Consider the following 26,200-nt stretch of genomic DNA (forward strand, 5'->3'; position numbering starts at 1 on the left):
CTAGAACTCAGGATCACCCAGTGGAGCTGAATGGTGGAAGATTCAGGACTAAGTTCTTATTCACACAGTACTTAACAATCGAATTCACAGCTGCAAAATGTGCTGATGACAGCCACTTTGAACAGTTTTAAAAGGACTAGATAGACCTTTGGTCTGCTTGAGCTGACAGCCTCTTATTTTTAAGAATTCCTTTTTGCTTTTAAGTTGTTTTTAACTTTTAATGATTTTATTATTTTGTTTTTTTCAATTGTAAACCACTGTGATGTATCTTTATGTCACAGTGGTATATATATATTTTTAAATAAAAATAAAAATGTTCTTTTGACCGAGTTCCAACCACCCTTCCTCTACACACAAACACCCTCTACCTCACCCAGTGTGGCCAGGATTTAAAACTGCACATGTGGCCTTGTTATGCATGCATGTGTTGTAGCCAAACCCATGCTGCATGCATGCCATTGCAGACCTAGGCCTTGATGCATCCTGGAGCTCAGGAGCTTCTGCTCCATAGCAAAAGACAGGAAGGATTCTAAAGCACTCCAGTGGTCTTTGCTGGTAGCTGGCAGGCAGCCAATCCCTGCTGTGATAGGACCAGTGTTGTGATTCGCTAGTTGCAGCATAAGGTGACCTATCACAGGCGGGGCAGGGGGTGTGTTGCCTGGGCTGGCTTAAGGTGTCTGTATACTGGGCCGAGTCATTCTTGTTCCTGATGCTTCAATAAATCCTTTTGAGCTGAACCCAGGGCTTGGGTCATGCTTGAACCCACCTACACTTCAGCCTTGTCCATAGAAACCCTAGCAATCTGCATATTGTTTTCTAAGAGCCTTTTAAAAATGTTAACCCTGCATCCGTGTTGATATATTATACAGGCAAGGCATAAGAGGAAATGACCAAGAAATATTCCAGATATTTTTTCTTTTAAACTGATCCATTGGTAGCATAGAATTTTAGTCCTGTTAAGGGTGAGGAGTGCTCAGCTTGAACTATAAATCAAGATATTAATAAAGATAATCTTCAATAGAATTGCCACTTGGCCAGTTTCTGCATAATAACTAACCAGCTCAACAGGTTTGTCTCTATGTCTCTCCTCCTCCCTGCTACTGGCCTGGCCTGGGATAGGTTTTCTTTTTAATAGCTTTGTTTCAGTACTGGACAGTCGGCATGCATTAAAATGAAATTATTTTCCACCTGCACTAATGACCTGATTTGCTCTGCTAAAGAGGAACCACCTGCAATCTATTTTTCTACTATAACTGATAAATGTTAGGAGTGTGCACAGGTCCCGAGATTCGCTTTTCATTTGTGCATTAAAAAAAAATCCAGTTGATTTCTGAGTCTCTCTGTGTTCTCCCCCCGATTTGCATTTCACATCCTGAACCACTCTGTAAAACAAAGCTCTGTACTAATTCCATTCTTTATACAGTAGCACCTTGGCTTACATTAGCGAAAGCAGCAAACCCAGAAGTGTTTCGCTGCACGCGCATGCGCAAAAATGCTCTACCGCACCACGCACATGCACAGAAGCAGTCTGCCACTGCGTGCGCAGAAGTGGTTTCTCCAGTTGTGGAAACCTTGCGATCCAAGCGGTGTGTGTGAGCACTTATGTGCCTTCAGAGGTATTCCTTGGCACTAGGGAGACCCAGTGAAACTGGTCCTACCTGCACTATACATTTAAAGTAGTATCATGTCACTTGAAACAGTCGTGGTTCCCCCACTGTAGTTTGTTAAGACAGCTGAGAGTTGTTAGGAGGCCCCTATTCCCCTCACTGAGTTCTCTGGGAAGAGGGATTGAATATTAAACCATTCCAGGAATTGTAGTTCTGTGGCGGTAATAAGGGTTTCTTAACAACTCTCAGCACCCTTAACAAGCTATACTTCCTGGTATTCCTTGTGGCAGGCCATGGCTGTTTAAAGGTGCATGATACTGCTTTAAATGCACAGTGCAGGTGAGGCCTAGATTGTGGCATGTTCTTGGTTGTGGTGTGCATGTGTGGTGTCAACAACTGTTCCTTCAGTTTGCAAATGTGCCCATGACCGCCCCCTCCCCAGCTGGCAGCCCCTTAATCAAAGGAATCAAGATTTGTGTGCTTTGTAAACACTGTTGATCCCCTTTCCTTTTGTTTAAAAATATGTACCGTGGAGAAGCTTAAGTGCCTACCCTCCCCTTTGATATCCTACTCTGAATCTAAAAATAGACATACAATGCCATTGGGGAAATATAATTGTAGGCTTATTATGCAATTATCTCTGGCCCAACTTAATTTTCATCTTGAATAACAAACCCATTGTATTCTTTGCAGGGATCTTCTTTCCAAAGACTACACTGAGACCCATTACTCCCCTGATGGCAGAGAAATTACAACAAGCCCAAATGTTGAGGTAAAGGCCAGAGCATCTCGTTGCAAATGTCATGAGAAGGGTGGGTTGGGGTGCATGGCTATAAGTGAGACTCTCAAAGAAAGGTGGCTTGCAAATGCACGAGGATCCACTGAGTCTAGACCAGGGTCCATCTCATTTTTGCGCCTCATTTTCATCACTCTCCCTCTCCCTCCCAGTATGCCCAGCAGCCCGGCTAGTGGGAGGGCACATACACAGCACCACCCTTCTCAGCTGGTTGCTCCTTTGACAGATGCTGTTTTTATGTCCTCACTTGACACTACTGTGGAGTGGATGCAGCTGACCAATTAACCACTCATTTTTGTCATATTTCTGCACTTGATGTATGCTGCAGTTCTCTTTTATCACTTAGCACGATGAGAAAGCCCAAATATGTTATCATGGTGCACCCAATGTGTGGTGGATTTCTCCTTACATGTAATTTCTGTGTGCCATTGGTTGGTTGGTTGATTGATTGTATACCTGTAGATTGTATACCTGTAGATCCCTATACCTGTAGATCTCAGGGTGGTTCACAACCTAAAATGTTGCATGTAATTTGTGTTTTGTGGCTAGTGCTTTAATGATGACTGTGGGGTGTGTGCGCATTGTTCCCATGTGGGCACCAGTAAATTATGATTGAATGGAAACTGAATTAACATGGAGGCATTGTCATCAGAACCGTCAGCAAACATTTGAAAGCGTCTCACACAGGTGATGCAGCATATCTGGTTTCTGTTGCTACACAGGGTAGGACTGAACCAATAGGTTAAAATTACAAGAAAGGGGATTTCAGCTAGACATTAGGAAGGACTTCTTGATGTCATGAGCATTTTACAGTGGAACAGATTGCCTTGGAAAATGATGGACTCTCTGGGGGTTTTTTAGTCGGCAGATAGATGGCTATTGTAGCAGTGGATTTCCTGTATTAGCAGTGGGTTGAACTAGATGAGCTCTGAGATCCCTTTGAACTCCGTGATTCTGTGCTTTGAAATGATATCAATGTGTGGGCGAACGGCATGTCTGAGGGTTCATTCTGCAGATCTTGTTGTGTAGCTGTATTGTTGACCTCCAGGAAGACAAGTTTGGTGGGAAGAACGGCTTGTAACCTGAACAGAATGTCCCACAGTCCCTCCGCTTTGATTGCCTGCCCTTCCCCAGAACTTGTTAGTTTCTCTCAGAGACGTTTGCTGTCAGCTGTGTTCTCAGTGGACTGATCTTCTGTTCTTCCAAATAGCTATGGGGTTATGAGCTGTAACAGTGTATTTGTTTGAAAGTCAGTGTAACCAACATCTTTTATCATTTGACCCAGCTCTATTTGAGGGCAGGTATTGGCACACAATATCTTACTCCTAATCAGCACTGTATTTGGTACTGCTTAATTTTAATTTCTGTGAGAAAACATTTTAAATCTTCTTTGATGTGAACTGTGGGTACATGCCAGCTTGTGTTTGTCTTTTAAACTCCACATTGCAGAAGCTCAATAAAAATGCCTTGATGTGCATCTGCATGAAAATGCTGAGTCAATAGCAGTACAATCCTAGGCATGTCTATTCAGAAATAAGCACCACTGACTTTAATGGGGCTTACTTCCAGGTAAGTCTATAGAGGGTTGCAGCATCATTCAATTTACTACAAAGGTATTGCAATGCAACAAAGAAGGCATTTGCACACCAGAAGCCGAACCCAAAGACCTTAAATTTGCACTGGCTCTCATTGTCTTTCCAATCCCTCCCTTCTCCCTCGTAAGTACCTTTTGGCTCACACATAATGCTAAGCCATGGTTTGTTAAAGTATGGTTTAATAGACCATGACTTAGTGTTATGTGAGACTTCTGCTGGCTGGCTTAACTATGGTTTGTTTACTGCCAAGAAACCTGAAGTGTTTGTTGTTGACTTACAAACCTTGGGTTCTAGTCAATTAACTTTTACTCATAGTAGACCTATTGAAATTAATACTCATTCCAAACTTTGGTACATTGATGTAAATGCGCCTACTCTGAGTCAATGTTAGTGGCATACAACCATTTGATTTAACTGTGTTTTGTGCGTGTCACATGTGAAATCAGCACATTTCTTTAATCATGGTTTGGATGGTCACTAAGCTGCAAAGCAAAAGTCATTTTTTAAAAAAATCTGGACTCAGCTAGATTGGTGAAGAAAAAGTGTTTTATATGCGTTGTATATGTGATATAACACTGCAACACCAGATGGCACTGTGGAGTCTTATCTTTCCCTACCAGATTTCCCTGTATGAGTTTACAACGCGTTTAACTCAATCGCTTCTTTGACGTGTCTAGATCTAGCCTCTGTGGGACAACTCATAGTTAACATGTTTGTTAAACAAACCATGGCTTAATGGTATGTGCAAACCAGGTCAGTATAGGTTTCTTCTGGCAGAGATTGCCTTCAAGTGTAATATTTACTACTGTTTTTCTCTGGGGGAAAAGATCCCATTCCCGAAAATGTGTATGTTGTGGGCTTCATGTCCTGCCTTCCTGTGTTCCTATTGCTTTTAATAAGTCCTGCTTGTGAACTTCCCAGAGGACTCTGGACTAGATGGATCTTCAGTTTGATCCAGGAGGGCTCTTCTTATTTTCTTATGTTTGATTTCAGAAGGTGCCACCGCTGAGCAAACATAAATACAGATTTACAATTCACACCACAAAAGGATTAGAGATTAGTGTGTATATAGGTCTGACTACAACAGAGTTAATTCCTCAAATGTTTGCCTTCAAATAGAACTAGCTGAGAGTTGTTCTAAGCCACTGATGGAGTGAACATATGTACGTAACTAGGAAGCACATGACCGCAGACAAATGATCTGAAGGTACACAATGGAACAACCTTGCTGAAACTAAGTAGTTTTGGATCTTTCTAAGACCTGCATGAGAGAGTGCCTAGAAATGCTCTGTATACAGAGTTAGCCCTAAAATGATCCATATTGAGCCACAAGACTGTGAATAACTTTCCAACGTTTGGCTTCATTAGATGGTTCTAGTATTACGAGAGATGGAGGGAAATGTCTCTTGCACACCAGACATAATTTTATACACCTCTATCACCTCCCACCCTTGCTCACCTTTCCCCCATAAATGAAGCCCCTCGCCAACTCATACGGTTATTTCCCTATCCCCTATCAAATTACACTAATTTGTGTAACTGTCTGGAACAAACCTTTTCTCATAAAATAAACATTTGTCCTGCTCAGAGGTTGATGGCGATCACCTGCACCTTCTAGAATTCCCAGAGAAAGAGGCACAGAGCTGCCGGAGTGACATGCTTTAAGAAAATTGAGATATTCATTTCCAAATGTTATACCTCAGTAGGCATCCCTCACAGCAGATGTTTTACAGGTTATTCCAGATGCTTTCCTTGGACCATGAAAATGAGTTACTCAGTTATAGGCACAAAAGCAGTCCCTGTGTCACGTTCCCTAAGAATAAATAAATAACTGCATGTTCTAAATAATAATAATAATAATAATAATAATAATAATAATAATAATAATAATAATTCATTATTTGTACTCCGCCCATCTGGCTGGGTCTCCCCAGCCACTCTGGGCGGCTTAGCAGTTCCTGTTTCTAGCACATGAAATTGGTTGTTTTTACTCTGTGTTCACTGTCATGTTTCCTACAATGAACAACTAAAATACACTAAAAAGGTGTATGTGTGTATGTATGTATGTATGTATGTATATATATATATATATATATATATATATATATAGTCAAAATCAAACCAGATTTTATTTAACTGCATTTAGGGTACAATCCTGTACCTCCTGGGAAGGCATTTCAGCAGCCATAGGATAGAGTAGATCTTCCTCACCTAGGGTTGGGGGAGAAATCCAATTCAATTTCCAATTAAAGGTGAATCTACTTATTTTTATTTAATTTTATTTATTAAATTTATATACTGCTCTTCATCTAAAGATCTCAAAATAAAAATAGAAAAATAAAAGGCCAAATAAATAGTTAGAATAAAAACAAAACAATACCTCCCAACACATTTTAGAATATCAATCAGCCAAAGGCCTGGTTGACGGGGCGTAAAAAGGGGGCGGTATGCCCTGGGCAAAATCCCCCCTGGGCAAAATCACCGCGATCGGCCCCCCACCAGGAGGATCGCGCCACTGCACCGCGATCAGACCCCCCCCCCCCCGAGGATCGTGCCGCCTTGCTGTGATCGGACCCCTGCTGGAAGGATTGTGCTGCCGCGCCAATCGCCCCTTGGGCAGATCGCCATGCCCTGCCACAACAGGTGCATGTGCAGGTGCAGCTAGCTCCACCACTGCTGGTTGAAAAAATATGTTTTTACCTGGTGCCTAAAGATGCATACCATCCATTTTTTGGGGGGGGGGATGGGAAAGCGGGACATCTGTGCACTCTTCCTGCCCCCCCCATCTGCATGGTCTTTCTCCCACCCCACTCTGCCCAAGCCGTGTGCTCTGTTTACCACCATCCCAACTCCTGATCCATATGCTATTTCTCCAGCCACCCCACCCAATCCACGTTTCCCCCCACCCAATCCGCACACTCTTCCCCCTGCCCAATCTTCGTGCCGCAGCCTTACCTTTGCCAGCTCTTTCTCCTCCGCCACCGTTGCCACGGCTAGGCCTTGGCCTTCTTGTGGCCTGCTTGGCTTCTCTGCAGCCACCGGAAGTGGAAGTGTGTTTCCAAATGCGCTGCACCCACTTCTGAGAATATGGTGGCAGCGGAGGTCAGCCACAACTGCAGTGCAGGCTGCCCCAACCACTCTGGAGAAGGAGGAGGTGGTGAGGCGACAAATGTGGGACACCACAGACTTCAAACAGAAGCCAGGGTGGCTTTTGTGAATTTGTGATGCCCCACTTAATTCAGAGTGATGAGAAGATGTATAATGAAGGTGCCAGACAAAACTTCCTGGGGAGAGCATTCCACAAATGGGGAGCCACTGCAGGAAAGACCCATTCTCATGCTGCCACCCTCCAGACCTCTTGTGGAGGAGGTACACACAGAAGGACCTCAGAGGACAGTGGCTGGTTTATATGGGTGGAGGTGGTCCTTGAGGTATTGTAGGCCTCAGCTGTTTCTAAAACAATATGCAATGCATGCCAAAACACAGCTATCCATTGCAGTTTGCACTTACAGTCGTACCTCGGATTACATACGCTTCGGGTTTTGTACTTTTCTGGTTACGAACTCCGCTAACCCTGAAGCACAACCTGAAGCGTGCATGTGCAGAAGCGCTTTTGTGGTCTGCGCATGCGCAGAAGCGACTTTTCCGGTGTTTTCAGTCTGCGCATGCGCAGAACGAATTATTCGGGTTATGTCCTTTTCGGCCTATGTACTGTACTGTACTCTCTAGCCAAGTACAGTGGTAGCTCGGTTTAAGAACAGCCCTGTTTACGAACTATTGGGTTTACGAACTGCACAAAACCGGAAGTAGTGTCCCGGTTTGTGAACTTTACCTCGGTCTAAGAACGGAAGCCGAACAGTGGAAGGGCACCAGCGGTGGGAAGCCTCATTAGGGAAAGCACGCCTCGGTTTAAGAATGGACTTCCGGAACGGATTGAGCTCATAAACCAAATTACCACTGTAATGTGTACAAGACCTACACTGGCTCCCAGTACATTTCCGAGCACAATTCAGAGTGTTGGTGCTGACCTTTTAAAGCCCTAGATGGCCTCGGCTCAGTATACCTGAAGGAGCATTTCCACAGGATTTCTTTCCCTGGCAATACCTACAACATTAATACTTAAGATCATTAATGGCATTAATACTTAAGAACATACATACATACATTATTTTATTAATTTGCTGCTTTTCCACAGTCCAAACCATGCTCAAGGCAGCTTACAACATGAAAAAATCCATAATTGCAAACATAACAAAAACAATGAAAAAATCAAAAAGTACAAAGTGAAACAATTTCCACATAAATCATAATCTAAAATAAAAATACCAAAAATCTAAAACAAATGCAAGACATCTAAATTAAAGTTTAAAAAAATTAATAACAGCAACTACTCTCCCAATCACGCCCCCCCCCCCCTTAAAAAATATCCCAGCTCAACATAAGGAGAGTTATGCTAGATGAGGCAAGGTCATCCATGTGGGCTGGCACACCCATGAGGCAGGGTGAAGCTGCTGTCTTGGGTGGCGGAAGCCCCTGTGGTGGTGCCCTTATGGGTGCTGTGCATGTCCCGCCTCCTCTAAGGTAAAGGTAAAGGACCCCTGGATGGTTAAGTCCAGTCAAAGGTGAGTATGGGTTGCGGCACTCATCTCAGACAGCTTTCCAGGTCATGTGGCCAGCATGACTAAACCGCTTCTGGCGCAATGGAACACTGTGATGGATACCAGAGCACACAGAAACGTCATTTACCTCTCCACCACAGCGGTACATATTTATCTACTTGCACTGGCATGCTTTTGAACTACAGTCAAACCTTGGTTGTCGAATGTAATCCGTTCTGAAAGACCGTTCGACTTCCAAAACTTTTGGCAGCTGAGGCACGGCTTCCGATTGGTTGCAAGAGCTTCTTGCACTCAAGTGGGAGCCACGTCAGACATTTGAGTTCTGAGGAACGTTCGGAAACCAGAACGCTTACTTCCGGGCTTTCAGCAGTTGGGAGCTGAAACATTCGAGAATGGAGCTGTTTGGGAACCAAGGTTTGACTGTGCTAGGTTGGTTGCCACCTCTACCTGGTGCTGGCATTGGGGCTAGAACCAGCCACTGTTGCTGCTTTGCAACCAAGTAAGGGATGCTTTGGCCCACCAAAGGTGGCAAGGCAAGGTGGCACTTCCCATTTCACCTGATGCACCATCCTGTTGTCACGGTGGCCAGCCAGGTTCTTATGGGGATGATGCAAGCAGGACCTGAGCATAACAGTGCTCTCCCTGTAATGTTTCTGCATCCAACAGTGAAGGTAGAACAAAACAATTGTGGCCTTGTGCGTTTCCCTTTAATAGGAATCAATGGGAGGGAATTGGAACAGAGCAGAACAAGTGAACACTGGAAAAACCATGCAGATGCCAACTTTTGCTCTGGCAGGCTTGGATACAGTGGTTCCTCCACCACAGATTCTCATGGATTGTCTTGCGATTGTTTCTGATGGTAGGTCATGGGGAGGGAGTATAGCTTAGGGACAGATGACATGTTTAGCATGCTGAAAATCCTTGGTTCGATTCCTGGCATCTCTGGAATGAATGATGTAGTCTGTCTTACAAATGCCATAGGGTATGCCTGATTTGCTGACAAAGTTTTTATGACAGCTTACAGCAAATGTATAAAGCAGAAAGGCAAGCATTTTTTAAAAAAATATTGCCTAAATATTAGACAGGATGAATAATAGTGAGCAAAGAACTCTTACTGGCATTGTCTATGAATTAGGGATTACAGGAATGTGGGAAATTCACTGTGGCAATGTTGTACATGTTCTCTCTTTCTGTTCATTAAGTAAGAATTACACATGGCAAGTTCTCTATTTTTAACTATTGCCTTAACTGTGGTCAGCAAAGTTCTTCTTAGACATCCTCACATGATTTGCAATCAAGCTGCTGTTGAGCAAAAAGACTGCTGTTCACTGGATGGAAGCTGTTGTGGGATAATGTGAGGTCTTTGACTGGGCCAGCATTTGTTGCTGCTAACACTAGCAGTGTGTAAAACCTGCTCTTAAATTCTGTGGCTGTTCCAGCCTTTTTGCATACTTGCATTGCACTTTACGGAGACTTTTTAGGGGAAATTGGTGCTTCACAATTCAGTCACAATACATTTAGAGGATTGCATTCTTCTACACGAATCTATTTACCCAATAGCTTGAGAGACCCTTCCCCAGGTGCTCCTAACTTTGGAGTTTAGACAAGTGGCCAGCAGAGAGAGGGGCCTCTTCATTGGGCCTAGTGACCTTTTGGGTCACCTCCGAACATCAGCTTTCAGCAGGGAGGGGAAAGAACTCTGATGTTGTGTGAAGTGTGCAGTTGCCCTTATTTCCTCTGCAAGAAGATCAAAGGGAAATACCTTCTCAGACTTGAGTGCCTTGCAAAAATCTGGAAAAAGTAACCCATGCATTTTGCAATTGCAATTGCATCCCAAAAATGACATGCATGTCTTCTGACGTTTGAGGCATTTAGATAGTTGTTAGGCAGGGTGTGCAGCTCGGATATTCATTGCATTCATTTGCGTTCTTATGCTGGGATCACTGAGTTCTTTTTGCTTTTGACACAGTCAGGAGAGAATAAGAGTGTTGGAGAACTTTCTTTTACAACTTTGTAAAAACAACAAAAAACACATTTTCTCCATAGAGAAAATAGAAAGTGAGAAGAGTAGCAATAAAAAAAATTTTTTTTTAATGAATATATGCCTTTGCTGACATTCAAAGTATTGGGGTTGACCTTTAAAGTCCTAAATTGCTTCAGCTCTGTATATCTGAAGGAGTATCTCCACCACCATTGCTCAGTCCAGACACTGAGGTTCATCTCTGAGGGCCTTCTGGCAGTTTCCTCACTGAGAGAAGTGAAGTTACAGGGAACCAGACAGAGGACCTATTCTGTAACTGCACCCGCCTTATGGAATGTCTTCCCATCAGATGTCAAATGAATAAACAGTTATATGACTTTCTATAGACATCTGAAAGCAGCCCTGTATCCAGAAGCTTTTAATGTTTGATGTTTTCTTATTCTGTTGGAAGCTGGCCAGAGTGGCTGGGGCAACCCAGTCAGCTAGGTGGGCTATGAAACTATTATTATTATTATTATTATTATTATTATTATTATTATTATTATTATTATTATTATTGCTTTGTGTGTGTTTGTGTTAAGGGTGTGTGATTGTGAGTGGGTCTAGCCCTGTCCACTTTTGCATCTGGTCCCATCCACTACTGGAAGGTGGCCCCTGACAGTTTTCCACTGGAGTAATGTGGCCCTTGGTTTGAAAAAAGGTCCTCCATCCCTACACTATACAGTCCTGGCTCAGTTGTACAATGCTGTTCCTACTAATGTCCTTCCTCTCCTTCCTGCCACCTACCAGATACTTGTCCACAACAGCATATGTGTGCTTTTCACAGCAGGAGTGCAAAACTGCAGATATTCATGGCTATCATGTCATGTCATCATATGATATAATGTAACTTCGCGTCATACTATGCTATATATGTCATGACTTTTTAGATTGCTTTGGTGGACATCAGTGGAAGTTAATGGGAGGCCTTAACACATTTTACTGGGTGTATAAGGAGGCTTCTTTAGATGTAGTTTTCGAGTTTGTCACTAGCTTCGTAGCAATGTTTTATTGCAGTCAAGCTTGAATGGGAAAACAAAGAAAATAGTTACCCTATGCCAACAGGGGATGCAGATAAGTGGTGGGAAATCTGAACCAGCTGGATCTGCCAGTTTTAAAGCTGCTTTGTGGTTAGCAGCCAGCCAGTAATTCCCTTGGACCCTGGGTGGTTAAGCTTCCTGTTTTTAGAAGCCTGTATACCAACTGCAGGCTTTGCCTATATTCAGAGCAGCTCTCGTATCTAATTTCAATCTTTCAATTTTTCAATTTCAATCTTTCAATCTTTCTATGCATTTCTCCTGCTCTGGAGGGTAGAAGTCAAACCCATGGCTTCAAGTTACACAAAAGGAGATTCTGACTAAACATTAGGAAAAAAACATTCTCAGAGTGAGAGCTGTTCAACAGTGGAATGGTCTCCCTTGGGAAGTTGTGGACCCTCCTTCCTTGGAGGTTTTTAAGCAGAGGTTGGATGGCCATCTGTCATGGATGCTTTAGCTGAGATTCCTGTATTGAAGGGGGTTGGGCTGGATGACCCTTGGGGTCCCTTCCAACTCTACAGTTCTATGAGTCTATCAGTGTGCTTCTCTGTCTCTCCATACAGGACCACTGCTATTATGAAGGTTACATCCAAAATGATACTGACTCTACAGCAAGCATCAGTGCATGTCGCGGTTTGAGGTAAGATGGGTCATTGCCATTTCTTGACATTGTTTTATTTATACTCTGATAAATCTTTGGAGCTATATCTGATGGGGATAAATCAGAGGGGAGAGGAATGATTATTTCAGTAATGCCTTGTTGGGTGGAACATGGTAGCTACTTTCTACAAGGTCAGATGATTTGTCCATCTAGTCCAATATTGTCTGCTCCAACTAGCAGCAGCAGTTGGAGCAGACAATATTGGACTAGATGGACAAATCATCTGGCAGCAGCAGTTGGAGAGGTTTTCCCCAGTTCTTTCAAAACTGGAAGTGCAAAGGATTGAACCTGAGACCTTCTGCTTGCTATGGTCCTTCCCAACCACAATGGCAATTCAATGTAGATATAGAAGAGCATAGGAACCTGCCTTCTTCCAGGTTGGTACAAGCCCAATATTCTCTATGCAACAGCAGAATTATTTCCTCTCACCTGTTACCTGATCTTTCCTTAACTGGACAAGCCAGTGATTGAACCTGGGCCCTTCTCTGTGCCCTGCTACTGAGCTATGGTTACTCTTATGATGAGTCTATGTGTATTTTCCAGATCTCTTGAGTTGTGATGTTTTCCATGGCTTGAATCAGGAACCTCATGCTCTCAGGTGGGGATTTAACCCAATGAGCTACTCAGGACTGCTGTTTGTTTTTGGTTCCCAGTTCCATTTGTATGCAAGGGAAGGTGGCACAACATCCACTTCTCAAAGCTGTGGACTGGTATGATATAAATATTAGGAATCTGGCCACCTTAAGAACATAAGAGGAGCCCTATTGGATCAGACTGAAGGTTGATCTAGTCCAGCATTCTGTCCATGCAACAGTGGTCAACCAGTTGCATCTTGGGAAGCCCACACATAGGATTTGAACACAATAGGACTCTTCCTGTAGCATGGCTATCAAAGCAATATTTGTAGCTTGCAGGGATGCTAGGTTGGTTAGGAGAGGCATGTACTTCAACTCTGAATTGTGACCTCACCCCCTTAAGGCCTGATGCGGCACCAGCCTGACTTGGATGTTGCAGGAGAAAGGGGCTGCATGCACACCATACATTTAAAACTCATGACTTCCCCCAAAGAATTCTGGAAACTATAGTTTATTATGGGTGTTGGGATAAAGTATAGTTCCCAGGATTATTTGGGGAATCCTTGTGCTTTCAATGTATGGCATATATGCAACCTTGATCAGGCAATCTGAGTGAAGGAATCGTGATCCTTATTTCAATTCTGGTCTTGGAAATAAGTAACATTTTATGCCTTCCTGCATAAAACAGTTGATTTGCTAGGTATAACATTAGGTGCAGGAAGCTAGAGCAGGAGAGATGTGAGAAAATACAGGAAAATAAGATCCAATGTGGTTTCAACAGGAATTTAGAGTAGAGGAAACGGCTTAGTAGAAATTGGGAGTCCACCTTCATAAACTTATTTTGAAGCGGTCTTCTCATGTTTTACAGAGGTTATTTCAAGAGTGGTGGTGAGAGGTATCTTATCGAACCTCTGAAGCTCTCAGACAGTGAAGCACATGCAGTCTTCAAATACGATAGCCTAGAAAAGGACGAGACCCCCAAGGTCTGTGGGGTAACCAACACTACTTGGGAATCAGAAAATCCCACCAGAAAGACCTCCAGGATGAGCACAAGCGCAGAAGTAAGTGGGGCGTGGTGGATGGACAGTGGGTTGCATTCATTCCCAACATTTTAAATTGCATTGTTTGTTTTCAAATGAGTGAATAACTGCAAATGTATTTAAATTTAGTAAATTAATAATTGATTCATGTTAAAAACAGATTACTATCCCATCCCCTCTTACAAATTCTTAAATCAGCTGCTAGGCTTAGACATAGTCAGGTGTTTTTGCCCAAGAGAGGAGCGTGGGAGAAAAACTTGGTTAAGAATAAATAATACAGTAAATAAATAAATAAATAAATAAATTCTCTCTTGAGTTATTTCTGGAAGTCTGGCTCGATGATGGCAATTAAATTCCATTGGTGTTTGAAATAAAATAAACCTAGTCTTTATCTGAAAGTTTGTCACATGCAAACCAGATGACTGTTTTGCAGAGCTGGCATATAAAGTGCTGTTGACATATGATGGCAAACACCTACATGTTCAGTGCTGCTGAGGCTATAAATTGGAAGAAAGGTCTAAGAGACAGCTAATACCTGCATAGTGATCTCATTGTAACTTCTAGCAATAATGAATAAGGTACTTAGCTGTTTGCCTTCTGTGATACCATCACTTCCCTGATGCTCTGCCCTCCTTTGGAGGAAGGTGTAAGATATAAATGTAATAACTAATTAACTAAACTATTGCCTATTGCCTATGTGATCCCTGATGGGAAGGAACCACTGAAGAAAGCATAAAGCAGGAAGAGACAATGAAGCAGCTGCAGTGGCAGCTTTAACTTTTAACAGCCACCAAAAGTAGGAGCTGGGACACAGGTGGCGCTGTGGTCTAAACCACTGAGCCTAGGGCTTGCTGATCAGAAGGTCGGCGGTTCAAATCCCCACGATGGGGTGAGTTCCCGTTGCTCGGTCCCTGCTCCTGCCCACCTAGCAGTTCGAAAGCACGTCAAAGTGCAAGTAGATCAATAGGTACCGCTCCGGCGGGAAGGTAAATGGCGTTTCCGTGCGCTGCTCTGGTTCACCAGAAGCGGCTTAATCATGCTGGCCACATAACCCGTAAAAACTGTCTGCGGACAAACGCCGGCTCCCTTGGCCTATAGAGTGAGATGAGCGCGCAACCCCAGAATCGTTCATGACTGGACCTAAAGGTCAGGGGTACCTTTACCTTTACCTTTAAAAGTAGGAGCATCAAGGGTTTATTTCAGAAAACAGTCCTCCACCCCTTCCAAAAGCTTTACTTCCTTATATACAGCCCTCTGAGGCACAATGCTGTGCTAGTTATCCATATATGTAGCACTGTTTTTGATTTCCAGATAGTTGCATCTTAGCATTTTCAAAATGGGTACCATTTGGAATATACAAACATGACCCAACCTTCTTTATGGAGACACTAACTCACCAAAAGTAGTTGAAACTACAACTAATCCAGAATGTGGCAGCTAAATTGGCGACTGGGAGTGGCTGCTGGGACCATATAACACCGATCCTAAAAGATATTCACTGGCTCCCAGTACGTTTCCAAGCACAATTCAAAGTGTTGGTGCTGACCTTTAAAGCCCTAAATCGCCTCAGCCCTGCATACCTTGAAGGAGCATATCCACCCCCATCGCTCAGCTCAGACACTGAGATCCAGCGCTGAGTGCCTTCTGGCTGTCCCCTCACTGCAAGAAGTGAGGTTACAGGGAACCAGGCAGAGGGCCTTCACGGCAGTGGCACCCGCCCTTTGGAACGCCCTTCAGATGTCAAGGAAATAGACAACTATCTGCTTTTTAGAAACCTGAAGGCAGCCCTTCAATTTTTAAGGATTGGTGTTTTTATTGTGTTTTTAGATATTTAATAATTAAAAACCTCCATATATATGGACTGTTTCAGTCCAGTAATTCATTTCCTAATGCAAGTCCTGAAAAATAGAATCTTTACATTCTGTACATTCAAAGATTTTAACAAGCTCTCTAACCTTATAAATGTCTTATCACACACAGCCAACATTTCCCAAGGTTTATGTGCAATCCTTAGTTTATCAGACGATCCAATGTTCCTGTGAACCAGGGCTTTATAATGGGCAGCCAGAGCCAAAATAGGCAGAAGCAGGGGAGATCAGAAATAACATTTAGGGAGTTCAAAAATACAAGTCATGCAAAAGTTAAATTATGTTAGGCGACCTAAAAAGTGACTGATGACCATGTAAAAGAGTAAATTAAATGGACCAGGCTCCCTTACAATCCCAGACCTTCATTAAGCATACACATTTTTCTTCCTCCTGCCAAATACACTTCCCGTAAACATGATTGCTACTTTCTACTAAGTAGTCACCAATGTTTCTAAGATGACGTAAAAACAATTTTAGGACTTGGAGGCCCCTTTCCCAACAAGTCATGCGAAGTTGTGGTGGTTGTTCCAGAAATAGCCAATATGATGTTCTTCACAGGTACTTCATAAGTAAAATAATTAAAAAGAGAGAACTCTACCATTTAGATTTATGTATAACTATAATGGGAATCAGCCACATATTGACCTCAAAGTGGTACTTAGGAAGTTAGAGTTAACAACTCTCCTAAGATCTCTCTTCACTCTTGATGTCAAATTCTCAGTTCTCAGGATTTTCTGAGCAAGAAACCATGGTATGCACACACACACAAAAACAAGTAGGTGTGTTGTAGCGATGCATGCACTGAGAGTGAATTATATTCACATTCCACTGGGAACTTCAGCATTTTCCTTTTAAAAAACCCTGCTGTGAACTGTGTGTAAAAGCTCTGACCAATCTCCACTTTCTTGTTCCATTTAGAAGCAGGCATACCTGAAGGCCAGGAAATATGTCGAACTTTTCGTAGCTGTAGACTACACAGTGGTAAGTATCCCAAGGAATGCTTTCCTCCTTAGTTCCTTTGAAGCCTTTGCTTCCCTGGGGGAGCACTGCAGTATGTGAACTGCCCCGTTAGACCAGACCAAAGCTCAAGGTTCTGTCTAGTCTTGCATTTGCTGTTTCTAGTTGCCAGCTGAATATCTCTGAGAATCTCACAAGGAGGGCATGAAGGTGATGGCCTTATATTGTTATTTGTCCCCAGCTTCTCATATTCAGGTGTATATTTCTTCTCAACATGGAGGATACATTTAGCTATAATGCATAATAGTCATTGAACCAGTTTTCCATTTGTGTGTCATCTTTTTCCTCAGTGGTAGCAAACTCCATAATATAAACCCTATTTGGATAGTCTTTGCTCCTGTGCCCACACCTGAGGTTGTGCTCACCCCCTTATGTGCACGCGAACAGTGTTAACTTCTGAAATTATTATTATTATTATTATTATTATTATTATTATTATTATTTACACCCCGCCCACCTGGCTGGGTTTCCCCAAACACTCTAGGCGGCTTACAGTACACATAAAACTTAATGAAACATCAAGCATTAAAAACCTCCTGATACAGGGCTGCCTTCAGATGAAGTGAAACAGTTGTTCCACAAGCAAGACCAGAGTGGAACATCAACCCCCTCCCCCCCACATGAGATTCCCAGCAGCTGGTATTCAGAGGCAGACTGCCTGCAACAGGGGAAGGGGAAAATTCTGAGAATTTGCACACAATTTTAAATAAAGAAAAATGCAGTAATAATATCAAAGGAGGTGGTGGAAGGTCTCTCCAATTACAGATTTGGTGTTCTGCTAATGCTTTTACAAAAGGGGACAGCTGATCTTGTGAAAAATTGGAGGAAATTGATATTGTGCTGATGTCATTTAATGATGCCATTTGTTGTTACTTCCTTCTAACCACGGTGACTGTCACACTATTCACTACCATATATAGCTACAGCCTTGGAGGTGATGCTTCTTGCAAGAATGTAAAAAAAGTCATTTGAATGAACAAAGTCTACTGTAAAGCCACTGCACCACTTCCCATATTTAATGAGAAGCAGCTAAGCGCAATTACTGAGAAGCAGCTAATCTCATCAGTTTCATTATCATTCAATGAGTTTTCAGTGAAATCCAGAACTTAATAAGGAAAATGCGAACCTGATCCTTGTCCTGCAAATGTTTATCTGCATGTTACTGGGAATAGTAGGCACAACCGCACTATACATTCAATTCAATTTAAACCAGTTTCCAATATCTTTGCCCTGAGTTGGAGATCATTAGTTGGGAGGAAGGGTGAGATATTAGATAGATAGATAGATAGATAGGGCATTATGGATCATTTTTATTTTATTTTTTTTAACCCAAGGGGATTTTTAAATTTACATGATTTGGGGAACTTTACAGTTTAAACTAACACCTTGCATTTTATGTTTTTGTTCACAATGAAAACCTGACCTACAGACTGACAGATAAAGGCATTTTTGTCCTTTGTATATGGTACCACAGAATACCAATTTCACAGAAAAACAACAACAGTGAACTCCCACCCCAAATGACATAGAATCATAGAATTGTAGTGTTGGAAGGGACCACGTGGGTAATCTACTCCAACACTCTGCAATGCAGGAATCTTTTGCCTAACATGGGGCTTGAACCCACGACATTGGACTCTCATCGGTTAAGAATCCTAATTCATAGACATCAACAAAATATAACCAGTGCTTTTTTCTGGGGGGATGCAGGTGTTCACATACCCCTAAACATTTTGTTAATCTAAGTTTGGCCTCATTGAGGGGGGCAGTATTTCAATATGAGTAGGAAAATGAGAGTACCCCTAAACATTTTTATTTTTTTTACAAAAAAGCACTGAAGGTAACTAACACCTCCCCAAAAGAGGCATCCCCAAGGAACTAAAATAATTGGGAGGGGCCCTGGTGGGCTTCAAGGGGGGTGTCTGAGAGTGCTCTTGTGCCCACAGGTGCCATCTTGGGGACCCAGGTTTAGGTGGTGAGTTTGTAAGAATCCACTATGAAGAACTTGTCATAGGTTGTAAGTTGTCAAAAACGCATTTTCTTCCTATATGTAGGTGCACAGATTCCTTTGCTACAGCAAGGATGAGCTAAATGCCTTCCTATTTCCCTGTAACCTGTACCCCATTCTCTGCTCAATCTGTTATTAATGCTTTCGTCTTTTTCTTTTTGCAGTTCAGGAAGTATAGCCGCAATATGACTGGTATTAGGACAAGAGTATTTGAAATAGTCAATTACATAAACATGGTAAGATGTAATGGCAATGACCCTGAGTGAACAATAGTGAAGCATAGATATCTTTTTAAAAGGTCTGCATTAAATTATCGATGGTCAGACTCCTCTCAGCTTGTTTCTCTCTGATTTTTGCAATTAATGTTCAAAAACTGGACATTTAAGATTAGAAGAACATTTCAAATTTTGAAATCTTGTTTTATACTCTGAGCTGACAAAATGATGTTTGATTTGAATGCACCTCAGCATTACGAGATGAACAATTTTTGTATTCCTGACCAGGTAGTTAAGGAGCACAGCAACATCACTTATCACAGAGATGGCCACCTTTTGTATTCTTAGGAAGAAGTGCCGGGCCTAGAAGTATACAGTATTTAGGAATGGGGAGAAATTAAATTCAGTTCCCATTTAAAGTGAAACCTACCAGCAATTACAATAAGTGAACCAAAATGCAGCCATCTTTCAAAATTCATATTTCAGGTTTTGCAGTGCAGTTCTCCAGCCAAGTAATGTGTATAGAAATGCATATGTACATTAAAGTGTACATTCAAATGCAAAGAGCAGTGAACGCAACATACAAAAATGCATTATATTAGGGAAAATTGCATTGGAAAAATGAGCATATTAGGCAAAATTGCAGACAAACTTTATGTATATTAGGAAGAATTTGCAGTAAAATGCTGATGAATTTTCATGAAGACTTTTAAAATAAAAATTCAGAAACTGATATTGAAATGCGGTTAAATTAATTTAAGATTGGATAATGAGAAACCGAGAGAAGCTGAAATTGACAGATTTGCAGATCCCTAATTTTAATCACAAGTGCACCAAACATTTGGGAATGAGGGTTGCCCACATGTGTTCTTCAGTGTAACATTATTTAGAAATATGCATGTTTATGTTTTGAAAAAAATGTTTATATTTCACATGCATGTTACAATATCTGAAAATGTCATGTAACATGAAGTGTGAATTAACTTGGTTGCCTACGAACTATAATAATTCTTTGCGTTCATTAAAAAACCCACAACTTGATTGAAATTTGGTTGTGGTACCAACATTGTTGCACACTGTTGTTCCATGCTGCTTGTTTGTGATTTTGTCATTGTTGTTTTCTGCTTTTGTTTGGGGCTTTCAATGGAAATTTTATTTGGTTTCAGGAGTCTGTGGAAGCATTTGTTGATCAAACCTTTCTCTCCCTCCTCAGCCCAACCCAATCACCCCACAAAAAACATGGCTGCATTTCAAGGAAAAAAAAATACACAAAGAGATAAGAACCTTGGGGTTACATCCAACTAAATCCTGCAATGAGTAGACCCATTTGAATGAATGACCATAACTTAAAGCCATTTTCATCAACTACAGTGGGTCTACTCTAAGTAGGACTAGTATTGGATAATCCTGGAACTTCTGTATCATTTTTAATGTTGTCCTAACACCCTGGTTTCAAATCCCCGATACAGGGTGAGCTCCCGTTGCTCAGTCTCAGCTCCTGCCCACCTAGCAGTTCGAAAGCACATCAAAAGTGCAAGTAGATAAATAGGTACCACTCCGGTGGGAAGGTAAACGGCATTTCCGTGCGCTGCTCTGGTTCGCCAGAAGCAGCTTTGTCATGCTGGCCATATGACCCGGAAGCTGTACGCCGGCTCCCTCGGCCAGTAACGTGAGATGAGCGCCACAACCCCAGAGTCGGACACGGCTGGACCTAATGATCAGGGGTCCCTTTACCTTTAAAACCCTGGTTTCAAAGTACCGGTATATATGCAATTAATCTGCTCCAAGTTGGGGTGAGGAGTATAAAATCCATTATCAACTTTTCCCTAAGGTATTTCTTAAGGTATTTTTGTGTGTTCCCTGATTACAGTTTGTTCTCCTCATAGGTTTACAAAGCCATAAACGTTCATGTAGCATTGATTGGCCTAGAAGTTTGGTCTGATGGGGATAAGATTGATGTGAATGAATCTGCGGGCAGCACTTTAGACCGGTTCTCAGCGTGGAGGCAGGCAGTTCTGTTGAAGCGGAAAAGGAACGATAACGCTCAGCTCCTCACGTATGTATCCCTGTGGGCAGGGTTGGAGTACCTTTAGTGAGCTATATGTTTCCAAAGTTTCAAAAATACTTCCCCCGAATGCTGTCAAGAGTGGTGGGGGTACCATTGCCCCCAAGTGGCCTCCTCAGTTTTTCACCAGCCCTTTTCTTCTGGATGCCATTGCCATGGTACTGGAGTGGGGGTGAGGGGGGATGGCACAACATATTTTCTGCAACGTTTGAACTTTTGGCTAAATTTGTGGGAGGGTTCAAATAACCTCTACCATTTTCAGGGTGCAGGTTGAAAAACTGGGGTTCTGGCAAAACTCATTGATCCCTACTTTTCTTGCATGTGCCTTGGTTCTGAGACAGGTTGCAGCTGAAATATTAATAGTCTACAACTACATTGGGAAGAATTGCCAAAGGCTTATTTGCCAAATGCAGCAATAGATTCTATGAATGATAGAACAATGGAGTCTTTTTGAATGAGATCTCACAGTCTGTTCTCTATCCCTCCTTTCTTTCAGAGGAATTGACTTCAGTGGACCAACAGTAGGATTGGCCTATGTTGGAACCATGTGCAATCCTGCTCATTCCTTGGGAGTTGTTCAGGTTTGTGAAAGTAGATAGGAGGAGGTGGGAAGAACATTGGGTTGCAGGCAAGGAAGGCTTATAAAATGGCATATCTTTATAAAATGGCATTTCTTTACTATAAACATAAACCAATTTATCTGCTGTGGCTTCCTCATTCTGGGAACTAGCTTTTGCATGTGGCTGAGTCTTAGGAATTTGTTGTTGTGCATGGCTGAGTTGGCTTAGAGTGAGAGCAGACTTTGCTCCTTCTGTTCTGGGATGCTTGAGGAACTCAAATCCTGTGAATTCCAAAGTGAACAGACCGAATCCACACACCCCATGTTAATTGTAATGTAATTATCCTTCAGTTTTCACATTTCACTGAATTTTGAAACACACACCTCCGCTCAAAAAAAATGCCCAAATGCTTTAAAATGTGTATTTAGGTTAAACTACACATTGGGATGCGGGAGGCGCTGTGGTCTAAACCACTGAGCCCAGGGCTTGCCAATTGGAAGGTCGGCGGTTCAAATCCCCATGACGGGGTGAGCTCCCGTTGCTCCTGCCAACCTAGCAGTTTGAAAGCATGTCAAAGTGCAAGTAGATAAATAGGTACCACTCCGGCAGGAAGGTAAACGGTGTTTTCATGCGCTGCTCTGGTTTTGCCAGAAGTGGCTTAGTCATGCTGGCCACGTGACCCAGAAAAAATGTCTGCGGACAAAAGCCGGCTCCCTTGGCCTGTAAAGCAAGATGAGCGCCGCAACCCCAGAGTCGTTTGCGACTGGACCTAAAGGTCAGGGGTACCTTTACCTTTACACATAGGCCAAATCTACATTTACTGTTGCTCCAGAGCAAGGTTAGCCCATGTGGCCATGCTGGCTAGGATAGATGGGAGCTGGCCTAACCACATAGGGAAGTTACCACATTGGCTCCTCCTACTCCAGGAAAAAAACAACAGAACTAGATCTAATGTGTGGAAGTTGCAAGGGAGCAGATTTTGGATAAGTGTTAGTGGAAGGAATGGCAACTGCTATTTGACAGTGGAACAGGCTTTCCAGAGAGTTGGCGAGTTCAACTTTGCTGGAGGTAATTACACAGAGGCTGGAAAAGGGGTTGGACTAGATGACCTTTCTACCTCTAAAATTGAACAATGTAGGCTGCCTCGAACTCTGTGAAAGGAATGACCAATGACAGCAGCTGAATGGCTGTAAATTGTGGCTTGTGTGGTGCTTGAAAACTTGTTCCACTTTGCAATCTGAGGCAGGGAGCAACAAAGAGGTTTCTCCTCGAGCCTTTGGTGGGTCACCACATATAGCCTTGGAAGAAGCACACTAATTCTGGAGGCCTAGATCTTGCTGAAATATCCTGGGAAGGAAACAGAAACACTACCAGTTAGATTATTCATTTCATTTACTTTTTTCCTTTGCCTAAATACTTTGGCCTGCCTGAAAGCAATGTAAAATGGAAACAGAACACATGAATAGAAGAAGTTACCCAGAAGCAGCTCACCTGGCAGGGCAGAGCCACAACCCCAGCTTCTTGGTGACACCATTACTGCTGCTTCCCTAGAAGGAGAGGGGAAACCCTGGGGAAGCTGATCTGGTACACCAGATAATTTGGGCAGCCTTCTAGGGGGATGGGGAGGGATCGCAAAAGTGGGTGGAGCAACAAATATAAATTTTTATCTTTGGATAATGGGCTAGTTTGCAAATATACTCACTTCTGCACAGATCTATACATTAAGTAGCCCTCTCCATCCACTATCTAGACATTAACAAAGATCAAGGACAGGTTGTAGCCAAGGAAAAGCACTCGGCTTTTTTCCAGCTGGAGCCATAGGTCTTTCTAGTTCAGCATTGTCTACATTGACTGGCAGCAGCTCTCCAGAGTTTTGGAGAGGGGGCTTATCTCTAGCCCTATCTGGAGATGCCAGGGATGGAACATGGAACTTTGCCCATGCAAAGCACCTGTCCTCCAAGCAAGTTGGAGCCCTTTCCAAAAATGCTCTCTTGCATGTTTCCCCCAAAATTTGCTTTTCCATTCAGAGGTGGCCATTTTGCGCGGGGGGGGGGATTTCAGAAATTATTTTTCTGAAGTATTTTACTGGACTGGTGGCAGCTGCTACCTCTCCTCAGTGCTCCTAGAAGGAGTATACATCACAATATAGTTTTATTCCAGTGGCAGAAGTGTGGAGGGAATTGGCAGCCAGAGGATCATCAACAAAACCACGATGGCCACTTGCAGCAGTGATAAAATTATGGGTTTTATCTAGTGCTTATCCTACACAGAAAAGATTCATTGAAGTTAATGGGCATGGCTAACTTAGGCCCCTTAATTTTTTGGTAACAATCCTATTTTTTTTAAGAAGTGGAAAAAATAGCTGCTATTAGGAAACCACAGACCCTTGAAAATGACTAGATTTTTCTCCCCTCCCTCCACCCACCTCCAGAGCCTAATATTAACTCAGAATTTCATTGAGCTTTTCTATGCAGTGCTAATAACCACCATCATCTTCTGTTTCCTGGAAGACTAACAATAGTTAACTATTCTCCCTTCTGCAGGATCACAACCCAAACCCAATTGCTATTGGTGCAACCATGGCCCATGAAATGGGGCATAACTTTGGCATGAATCACGATGTAAGCTTTTGTAAGTGCAGTTCTGGATCGTGCATCATGGCGGCTCAACTCAGGTGAGTCCCCTGTACATGCCAGAGGAGTCTGGCAAGACCTGTGGTTGCTTTTAAATGCAATTGCTGCTAAGCAGTTTTGAAGTAATAATTCAACTACATAAGCTATAGCATGGGACTGTAGCCAGGATGGTGCAGTTATCTGAAAACTCTGCTTGAGGGCAAAAGTGCTTAACCCATTGTCTGCTGAAACTAGCGCCTGCTTCTTTATTATCAGAGGAGAGATTTTGTTAAACTGGGCATAAAAACTGGGCTTTCTTTTAGCCAGGTTGTATATAATTTTTTAAAAAATAAATAAAATTAGAGAGGGCAATTTTGAACTGATAAATGGTGGGAGTAGAAGGGGTTAAGCAGCCCTCCCCACACGTTTCTTCCACTTAAAGTGGCAGCACTTTGAAGCTGCTTTCCCTTTTTTAAAAAAATGTTGAGGGACTGTTAATGCATTCCTGACTAGTTCCTCTCTCAGCTGATTGACAGATGTTTTGCTTAGGCTTGGAAAAAGGCCTTGCTAGACATTGCTCTATTGCAGACTTTGCTGTCTTTTGTGTAAGCCTCTTGCAGCCTTGATAGAACATGCAGTTGTTTGGGAAGCTTCTGTACTTGCTGCAAAAAGCCCAGGGTGTTCATTCCCTCACGTTCTATGATAAGGGCAGGGAGTGATTTAATGGAATTTGTGTATCATATGCAGTTTTAATACTGTGAAAGGGTTTCTTTGGTGTTTCACACAGAAGCACTTCCTTCAAGAAAGCCTGCTTTTCCCCCAACAAACAAGTGCTGAGGTTTCTGGTGCAACTTTGTTATGACCTTAACAGAAAACCACATCTTGTTTGAGTGGTTTTCAGTAGATTCCCTTTTGCTTTCATGATGTGACTTGGTGACCATTGCTCACCCACATTCCCGCCCCCCCTGTGTAGTGAGTTGAATAAGCTTTAGGGCTGTGTCTGTGAACTTAATATGTGCTTTCCAAAACAATAGAGACATCCTTTGATATTTTCACTCCTCTGAATTCAGCCACGCAATTCTCCAGCCAAGCAATGTGTATAAAAATGCACATGCTAGTGTAAAATCTGCACAAAATGCTTATATTGGCAAAAATAACATACAAAAATGTATATAAACATGAGAAATTCACACTAAAATGCTGATACGTTTTCATGAGGACTTTTAACATTTGAAAAAAATGACAAAATGATGGTGAAATGTGGAAAACTGAACTTAAGATGGGAGGAAAATGAGAAACTGAAAGAAACAGAAACTGACAGATTGTCACATCCCTAATCTCTATTTTAGTGTTCCTTTAACCCAAGCAAATTGTTTCACAATGGGGCCAAATGACACATTACGCTGGAGCTGTGTGCGTGATTTTTTTATTTCTGCAAATACAGCCATGAGGTATGAGTTGGATAGAGGCCATGCATGGGAGGTTTATCATGGACCCTAATCAATTCCTTGGAGCTTTTCTTAGCCATGGAGGGGAAAGCAGAAAACTTATATTTTAAAGCCAACACATCTTCCCCTTCATAGCTAATAGCAGGTCTGGAGGAGCAATCTGTATTGGGGCCACAATATTTCAGAGAAGAGTTAGATCGTTCTTCCTCTAGCCATGGCCCTGATAAAAACAAACAAACAGCTGCTTTTTAAAAAAAGGAAATTACATATAGAAATCCAAACACAGAGCTTTAATGTAACATACAGCTTGGCTGCTAGTTTGACCAGAATAAAACTTTTTCAGATTAAGTGAATTAATAATAATAATAATAATAATAATAATAATAATTTATTTATTTATACCCCGCCCATCTGACTGGGTTTCCCTAGCCACTCTGGGCGGCTTCCAGAAAAATAT

General features: G+C 42.3%; 1 protein-coding gene across 1 annotated transcript in view; it reads left to right on the plus strand.

Moving 5' to 3' along the window:
- Window positions 1–26,200, plus strand: part of ADAM28 (ADAM metallopeptidase domain 28) — a 67,341-nt gene that overhangs the window by 21,278 nt on the left and 19,863 nt on the right. The window contains exons 4-11 of the mRNA XM_033171617.1: window positions 2,301–2,379; window positions 12,238–12,314; window positions 13,779–13,971; window positions 16,737–16,799; window positions 19,008–19,079; window positions 20,945–21,114; window positions 21,620–21,704; window positions 24,227–24,357. Of these exons, the coding sequence (XP_033027508.1) occupies window positions 2,301–2,379; window positions 12,238–12,314; window positions 13,779–13,971; window positions 16,737–16,799; window positions 19,008–19,079; window positions 20,945–21,114; window positions 21,620–21,704; window positions 24,227–24,357 (870 nt within the window). The remainder of the gene's footprint in view (window positions 1–2,300; window positions 2,380–12,237; window positions 12,315–13,778; window positions 13,972–16,736; window positions 16,800–19,007; window positions 19,080–20,944; window positions 21,115–21,619; window positions 21,705–24,226; window positions 24,358–26,200) is intronic.

The sequence above is a fragment of the Lacerta agilis genome, chromosome 15, assembly GCF_009819535.1.
Source record: "Lacerta agilis isolate rLacAgi1 chromosome 15, rLacAgi1.pri, whole genome shotgun sequence".
Lineage (NCBI taxonomy): Eukaryota > Metazoa > Chordata > Lepidosauria > Squamata > Lacertidae > Lacerta > Lacerta agilis.